Source organism: Telopea speciosissima, chromosome 9 (genome assembly GCF_018873765.1).
Source record: "Telopea speciosissima isolate NSW1024214 ecotype Mountain lineage chromosome 9, Tspe_v1, whole genome shotgun sequence".
Classification (NCBI taxonomy): domain Eukaryota; kingdom Viridiplantae; phylum Streptophyta; class Magnoliopsida; order Proteales; family Proteaceae; genus Telopea; species Telopea speciosissima.
In genome coordinates, this window is record NC_057924.1 from 14,524,033 (window position 1) to 14,532,488 (window position 8,456).

At 37.8% G+C, this 8,456-nt stretch overlaps 2 protein-coding genes across 2 annotated transcripts; one reads left to right on the plus strand and one right to left on the minus strand.

Annotated features, from left to right (window-relative positions):
* Window positions 1–1,131: 1,131 nt before the first annotated feature.
* On the minus strand, window positions 1,132–2,786 carry LOC122639503 (UDP-glycosyltransferase 83A1). Its single transcript, XM_043832370.1, has 2 exons — window positions 2,256–2,786; window positions 1,132–2,037 (listed from the first exon to the last, which is right to left on the minus strand). The coding sequence occupies exons 1-2, from the start codon at window positions 2,752–2,754 to the stop codon at window positions 1,154–1,156; spliced, it is 1,383 nt and encodes a 460-aa protein (XP_043688305.1). The 5' UTR covers window positions 2,755–2,786; the 3' UTR covers window positions 1,132–1,153.
* A 4,295-nt stretch (window positions 2,787–7,081) lies between these two features.
* Window positions 7,082–8,067, plus strand: LOC122638658. The gene is made up of 3 exons (XM_043831512.1): window positions 7,082–7,300; window positions 7,393–7,624; window positions 7,712–8,067. The coding sequence occupies exons 1-3, from the start codon at window positions 7,082–7,084 to the stop codon at window positions 8,065–8,067; spliced, it is 807 nt and encodes a 268-aa protein (XP_043687447.1).
* The last annotated feature ends 389 nt before the right edge of the window (window positions 8,068–8,456 follow it).

The window sequence follows — 8,456 nt, forward strand, 5'->3', positions numbered from 1 at the left end:
GTACCATTTCAAATTTGATGATACAACATAAATCTATGACTGATATGACGAATACAGTATTCCAAATGGAAACATGGTATGGTCCTTATGATAGAGACTATATAGGATCGAGTTCTTGTAAAGAAACTTGATGATGATGCTTATTGTTTTTTGATTTACCTTCAGCCATATATGAAATGTACTAAGTTCTTATTGTTGAACTAGATACTATTGTGCAAATGATTGAATTCATAATATCTTATGAAATTCATATTTGACAAATTACGAGAATGGCGAAGATGGAGGAGAACGGTTGAATCTGGATCTCGATGAGGGTGACTTACTTGATGAGTAAAGTCACATGGATTGCAAGGACTTTTCCTTTTGATTATTTCTTTTGGTTTAGCCACTTGCATGTGGAACTTCGGATTTATTGTTGGGTTTAGTTTTGATCTAAAACCTTCGTTTTATTTCTTGAAGTTTACTTATTTCTTATTTGATTTATTGGATTATTGATATTCAATTTATATTGATTCAATTACTGATTGAACAATGGTTCCTATACATGTGTAATGGATATATGTAGAACATAGGAGGAGATTGTAAGGGTATTTATGTAATATCCCTTTATATGTTCTAATATAATCCTACTTGTATTAATGCCCAGGCTGTGAGGGGTAATTTAGTAATTAGCCCATCTGACCTAAACCCTAGTTTTCCTATATATACTAGCTGGAGGCAGCAGTCTGGGTATTCCAAACTAGATACTCAGGGTGTAATGCTTTAAGCAACCTTGTGCTTAAAACCCTAACCCTAACAGAATGAAGGTAGTATGGAGAAGAAACAGGTAATGACGCAACAGTACCATCAACATCAGCCATATCCAGGATCGAGTAAAATTCCTAAATTGATACCATGATAAGAAGAAGATAGATTGCAGAATTCTGCAGTTGTGCGTATTTTTCATTATAATTGTATATGGAATATATATATAAAAGAGGATGAATAAACAAGAAATGATGGAAGAAAATAATCCTAAGATTACTCTTACAATCAATTAAGATAAACATTGATTGACAATTAGAAAGATTGTTGCTGCTAATTGAGAGGAATAAATTAGGAAATATTTGATGAAGAATCATATACTAATAGTAAGAGTTGAGAACATCGATCCTCATTGCATAATTTGTTCAACAAATTGCCCAAAGTTATTGAAAGAAGTTCCCCCTTCATTGATGGTCTTTGTAGCCACTTCCATGAGCTGCAAGGAATTTGCTATTATATCTTCATCATGAAGCAATTTGTCAAGTTTTGTTTTAATTTCATCCCTTGAAACAATCCCATTTTTATCAGGATTTAATGCTAAACCAACCTTCCAGACATCACAAATGTAATTCTTTTGCAGGAACTGATCAAATTGGTTAGGCCAACATAGAAAGGGAACACCCATGGTTACAGCATCCAAGGTTGAGTTCCAGCCACAATGGGTAAAGAAACAGGCAATAGAAGGGTGAGCCAGAACCTTATGTTGAGGTGCCCAACTGACTATCTTTCCATGATTGGCTATTCTATCTATAAATCCATCTGGGTATTTGGTAACAAATCCATCAGTGAAATCAGGTCTAACAACCCATAAGAATGGATGAGCAGTATATTCAAGCCCAAGAGCAAGTTCATTGAATTGGCACTGGTTCAAGAATAAGAGATTTCCGAAGGCAACATAAATGACGGATCGGCGAGGTTGTTGATCAAGCCAGTTTAAGCAAGTCGAGTCTTCCTGCCAAAATTGGCAAGAAGGTTGCCTCTGCCAATTACTTGAACGCAATGGACCAATGGTTTGGATGTTTGGTATTAATTCACAGGCCCAAGGCTCCAATTCAAGAGCAGAGTTGCAGAGAAGCCACTTGCAGACTTTAATGGCCTTATTAGCATTTAGTGCTGCTTCAAAGATGGCCTTTTGCATCTTCTTATCAGTTGTGCAGTTCCATATCAACTCAGAGGTGCTAATGCCAGGTATGTTCGGAGACAACTGGATCATCTCATTCTTTATCAGTGATCCTAGACACAAAAAAAAAGTACAAGAAAATAAGAGCAGGTATATTCTTAAAGGGGCGCTGTTCTCTGTGCCGCAGCGCAGGTTGCGCTCAGGCACATGAGGGTGGGCGCAATAACCACCTTGCCCCCCTGAGTGGCAGGCCCATGTGCCTGGCGGCTGCGGCACAGAGAACATTCTCCCAATCTTAAAATGTTACCAGTAGAGGGTCTATGAGTCTTACCATTAGCATCAATGATATCAGCTTCTTTGAGCTTAGGAATGTGAAGGGACAAGGCAAGAGTTCCTGCTCCTGCAGGCCAAAATGCAGCTCCCCTGATTCCCATCTTCTCTGCAAGCTGTAATGGCCACCAGAATGTGACATCAGTAATGATACAAGTGAGCTTCTCATACTCATTTGACTCTTGGATTTTCTTGATCAGCTTTTCTAAATGATCAGGCATGACCCTCATGATGGATTCACTTAACTTTTGAACATCTCTTTTATCATCCTCTGGTTCCAATCCATCTGGAACTGAGACAAAATTGATCTGACTATCCTCCTTCAAACCCTCCTTGTTAGGCATTGGATCCATAATTAGTTTGGAATGTATGAAATCTGCATTCACAAATGTGACCTTGATTCCATGATCAGCCAAATTGTGGGAAAGTGTCATTAAGGACATAACATGGCTTTGTGATGGAGCTGGTACAACGACTACGTGGGGAATAAGTTTGCCCATTACAATCAATCCTTTGTTTCTTAGTTTTGAGGGTCTTGGTTATGCCTAAAAAAATTGCAGAGATTGGAATTTTTTTTTGGTTTTTTTAGTTGAATTAAGGACCTGCTCTTATAGGGGATATTTATCAAGTTGGGTTCATCTCATTTGTGTGTTGTGTCATGTTGATTGCGTTGCAACACTAATTATGAACATCTTGTGGCTTTCCTATACGCAAGACTTAGGGTCTTGAAAGGCCAGTATTAATGGAATTTTTATCCTCTTAAGTGAGGTGCACTGTCTAGTACACTTTTAAATTGCATCGGATGGTGCACCTGCACCTCACTAGTGCATTGGTCACCGTCCGATGCACTTTAAAAGTGCATCACACTTGAGAGGATAAAAATACGCATTAATGGGTCCGGATCAACTCCCATACGATTTCATAACAAGAAGTGCCCTTTTTTTTCATTAAAAAAACATCATTCTTTATGACAACATGAAAGAGGACAATTATGGAAACAAAATGATACGTGTTGTTAGCTGATCCAAACTTGGCATTAAATGAGCTGGCACTTGTTAAGTAAACCCCCCTCAATCCCTTTTGGAAATGGAAAAAAATGTAAACGGATATATACGGGTGTTAAATGAACTAAACGATAATACTACTTTTTAAAAAATTTGGCGTAAAAAATGTGTAGGACAATAATACAATATGCATTCAATACGTGTCGTTATAAATATATATTTTACGACCGTAATATTGATACCGTTGTTTCAAATTTATATCCCACGACGGAATTTCTATATCGTCGTTAAAATTCTTATTTTCTGCGACGGAATATATAGTACCATCGTTATAAATATATATTTCACGACGGATTTTATGTTAGCATCGCTTAAAATCCTACACTATATTAAACTCTTGCACGCGGCGACAGATACAATGATTTCGTCGTAACATATCAATATGTAGCCACAGTAATATTGTTTCCATCGTTAAAAATAATTTTCCATGACATAATTCTTATTAGCATCGTAAATTATAATATATGGTGATGTTTGTATATAACCGTCGTAAAATATAATATACTGTGATGGTGAAGAAAATACCATCACGGTATATATTAATAGACGACAATATTATATTAATGTCGTTAAATAACGTCGTCTAAAATGCCTTTTGTTGTAGTGTTCATGGGGGATATTTGAGTATGAAATTTGATACACGGTCAATCTTGACCGTTTCCTATATATCCAATGGTTGGAATATCCACATCACCTCTTCACATGGTAGAAATAGGCCTGCTTAGAAGAGTTGGGTTCCCATTCTCGTACGTTCACCATCCAAATGGCATCCACATGGTGGGACCCATAAATAGTGGATGCCATCTGGATGGCTGGAACGTACGAGAATGGTACCCCACTTCTACTTAGGAAACCTCTCCAAGTGAGGTGTCTTGAAATTTTTTTCTTAAAAATGAAGAAAAAAACAAAGCTTTAGAAAAGAAGAAGACCCTAATTCTTGGCAGAACATAAGAAACTTCTTGCTCTTCCTTTGAGGAACAATGTTTCCTTGAACAGGGGGACGAGTGAGCTTCCCGCACGTACAATGATAATCTAATCAGATGATTGAAGAGTTAAAAAAAATACAACAAAGGGATAGTCAGAATCTCTATTTCACAACAAACCTATTACTATGACACATTAGCACGCCCGTTTATAGTTGGGGCGTTAGCACTTTTCTTGCTGCATTAGTGCAACGATGCTCTACAATCAGCTAGACCACAAGGTGGTTGTAAATCAGGTGGTCTACGAGCAGCTCGACCATTGAGGTTTTTGCTCTAAGCCTGCATCTTCATCTTCTATTGGTGGCGCAACGGATCCAATCCATTCGTAAGGGGAGTAGAGCTCATTCGACTAATCAGTGATCCCAAGACCTACTTAACACAAATGTCCTTGAAATAGGGGATTGGTTGATTGAAAAGATATATATATATATATATATATATATATAGGGAAAGAGATAGCTGCCTAGGCCTCTAGAGTTTGCATTGCATGCGCATGCTGGCCAATGGGAACACACGTGCAAGCATCACCCTGGGCGTGAATTCCGCCTTTCTATGCGGGTAGCATGGTACTTTCACACATTTTTGTGCCTAGGTGCAGGAGCCACATGGGCCATGCAACCAAGTAGCGTTCTTTTTCCCATATATGGAGAAAGTTTTCCTCCACCATGCGGGAAGGGTTTAGCCGCTATCCTAGGTTCTATAGCATCCCTCTATTTATGAATATGATCTAACATACCCTCTTTTACGTGATACTCTATCTCACCATCCGAAAACTGTGGTCAAGGGATTCTCCTTTATTGTGGTCTAAGTAAAACTCAGACCTAATTTATATTTGTCTTTTAAAAGGGAATTGTGCTTAAGGGTAGGATTCCATTTCTTTTCACTCATGGTGGAGAGAGAATCTCTTCAACCATAGGATGACTCTCTTATGGCACTGAAGAAGGATATTTTCGATCTCATGCCTCCAGAGTTAATAATAGATAAAAAATCCAATCAAGTTACACCACCCGTACCAGTCCTTGGAAAACTTAAACTGTGTCACTCTCCTAGAATGCATTCCAAAACTGCATACCAAATGCTCCCTTAGTACTTAAGGTGGGATTTAAACGTCAAACTTTAAACTAAATATCGACATCAAATTTTTTTTTCTAGTTTCAACTTTGTCTTACATGGGACGAGAGTGTAAACATGACCAAAGAATTCAATCATGAGGTCACTTCACCATATAAAATTATTTTTTACCTTCTCTTATGGGTGAAGGAAAATTTGTCATTGACTTTCCTTTTTTGTCCCTTATTAGTTGGAAATAGTTCTTCACAAAAAAACAAACAAAAAATAGTTGGAGATAGCTCTTCACAAAAAACTAAAAAAAAATAGTTGGAGATAGTTATAAGTTGCTTTCGTTCACAAGTGGATGTAGGTCCCACCGTCCCACTATTATTGGGTAAGCAAAGACTCACATCATGAGATGAGGCCATTTAGCGTGGTCATAGAGAGGTTACAGGATAAGCCACATTATTTTAACTATTTTAATTAACAATTCTTTTAAAATTAAAACTCAAAAAGAAAAAATATTTAAAAAAAAAAAACGATTTTTCCAGTCAAAATAGGAAATGTTTGTTTTTATCGATCAGCATTGCTCTTGGATAAGTACATAGGACCTTTTAATTGCAAGGAAAATTATAGGGAAGGGAAGGGGAAATTGTTAAATCTAAAAAAACAAAATTTTGTATTAATTACTCAACATGATTCTATAAATTATTTAAATTTTTTATTATATTTGATAATTATAATTTTTAGATGTAATTTTTGAAAACACGGGAGAGGGAAGTGTACTATAATTCAAGGGAGGGGATGTATTTTCCCAAAAACAAATGATGATTTTGGAGTCGTTGGTGAATACATTTTTTTTTTTTTTGGGGGGGGGGGGGTTAAACTTAATGAATAAAACTTTTCCCATGGATAAAAAAAAGGGAAATTACAAGATTATCCACTCTCGAGTTTTACTTTACAATGCTAATAACTTAATCTTTCATTTAACTAATATACCAATAATAAAGAATGGTATTACAAAAATGTCCAAAACGGTAACCTCTATGCATTAGCTCCTCTTGTATTGGCATGAAGTGCACCATAGTTCACCAACTGTACTAGGCAGCGGTTATTGTTACATTAGTTCCTATTACCTCATCAGAAATGAGAAATTTTGTCTTTGAAATACCTCCGCCACGTGGACTAAAGTCAGATCAAAACGGACCTGGCTCCTGTCAAACCATGGTGGGAGTTAGATCGCCTAACCCCACTAAACGACAACCATAGGGGTAGGGTGGTCATTTCACATGTGGGGCACAGTTGGGATCCACCTATGAAATGAACACCCCATCCCTATTTTTCCTGTCCTTTAGTGGGGCTGGACAATCCAACTCCAGCCACGGTTGAATATGATCCTATTCCAATCAAAACTCGTCCACGTGAATAGGTTAGGGGTTACCCCAGCTAGCAACAAGATTACAAGAACAACAATTCAGCCTTAATGGGGTCGACTCCGTGGATCCTTTCACACACACACACAAACAAACAATAAATAAATAAATAGGATAAGAAAAGAAAATGATGGAAAATAAAAAATGAGGAAAAATCTCCGGTACATGGTGTCCATAAATAAGCCCAATTTTGCTTTCAATTTTTCAAACACGTGATACCAAAGCCTCAATTTTGTCTCATTTCAACAGACCAAGACCGGAGCAACGGTGAGAATTCCGGCAATTTCTCGAATTCCGATGTGTAGCAATCGTGTGTTCAAATTTTCCACCGAAAAAGAAAGTTTTCCCTTTTTATTTTCTGTTGTAGGAGAAGAGTGGCCGGAATCATTCTACAGTACCGATTCTGGCCACCGCAGGTACACTGATGACACCGGCGATGAAACAGAACAAGATGACAACGCTAACAGCGTTCAAGAAAGCCAAGTTTTCTGGGAGACTCAACACCAACTTCTAGATGTAAGTTTTACATGATCTATAAACCTCTCTCTCTAGAATCTTCTATTCTCCCACATGTGGGTCTCACCTAAGATTCCAATCCTATTTTTCAGGAAATATTTTCAGGGACTAGTTCTACCGAATCAACAATCCTACAAGCCACTGAAGAAGCTATAAGAAAATCTCAGATGGCAGGGAACGTTTGTGTCTGCTGGCGTTACATCGACACCGCCGGTGGTTGCCTGAATTGCTTGCGGAGAGACGTCTCCGGTCATCTTCGGAGTGAAGGTTTCGATTGTGCCATTTGCGTATCTATGTGGAGTAGTTCATCAGAGATCCCATCTGGTATTAAAAAACCAAATTAACCAAATACTTTAATTTTCTGAATTCTAATTGTTCTCTGTGATCTTATTTCTCTACAAACCAACGCAGGAATGCATAGCTATCTTGATGTGGTGGATAAGTCTGAGGAGGAAGAGGAGGTGAGGGTGGTGATCGAGTTGAATTTCCGAGCTGAGTTTGAGATGGCAAGAGCTAGTAATGAATACAAGAGACTAATCAACCGGATTCCTGAAATTTTTGTGGGAAAGGAGGAGAGGCTAAGTAGTCTGGTGGAGATACTGTGTTTGGCAACTAAGAAATGCATGAAGGAAAATAAGATGCATATGGGTCCATGGAGAAAACATAAGTATATGCAGGCCAAGTGGTTTGGCACCTGTGAGGTAGAGGACACCATAGCCACCTCCTCTGCCACTCAAACCTCCTATGGCCTCCGTGTTAACATTTGACTTGCTTGAAAAGTTACCCACCTTGCAACCTAAGTCATTGACTTGGTCTGTTGTTTGTTTTTATATATTATTTGAAAGAGAGGGGGTCTTAAGCAAGTGGTCTACAAGAGGAGGCAGCAATGAAGTGCGATAAAATGATATCATATATGGGAAGATAACAAGGTCATTTCATATGAGGGAAGAAAATAGACATAGAAGTGCTAGTGTACACTGTCGACTCAGAGAACCTTTTCTCATATTATTTTGGATAGAGTTTCTCATCGGTTTTCACCCATTGTGGTGAAGAGAATTTAAGGTCATATATTTGTTGAATTTATGTGTCAATCAAATTCGGTTTAGTTTGTATTGAACCGTTTATATATTTTGGTTTAATATTATCACATGCGATA

What these genes read in the sequence shown, in the direction of transcription:
- LOC122639503 (XM_043832370.1), bottom strand. Translation starts at nt 2,754, where the DNA reads ATGGGCAAACTTATTCCCCACGTAGTCGTTGTACCAGCTCCATCACAA. An exon ending in TGATATCATTGATGCTAATG is followed by an intron (nt 2,038 to 2,255) that starts GTAAGACTCATA and finishes TTTTGTGTCTAG; the next exon opens with GATCACTGATAAAGAATGAG.
- LOC122638658 (XM_043831512.1), top strand. Translation starts at nt 7,082, where the DNA reads ATGTGTAGCAATCGTGTGTTCAAATTTTCCACCGAAAAAGAAAGTTTT. An exon ending in CTCAACACCAACTTCTAGAT is followed by an intron (nt 7,301 to 7,392) that starts GTAAGTTTTACA and finishes CCTATTTTTCAG; the next exon opens with GAAATATTTTCAGGGACTAG. An exon ending in TTCATCAGAGATCCCATCTG is followed by an intron (nt 7,625 to 7,711) that starts GTATTAAAAAAC and finishes AAACCAACGCAG; the next exon opens with GAATGCATAGCTATCTTGAT.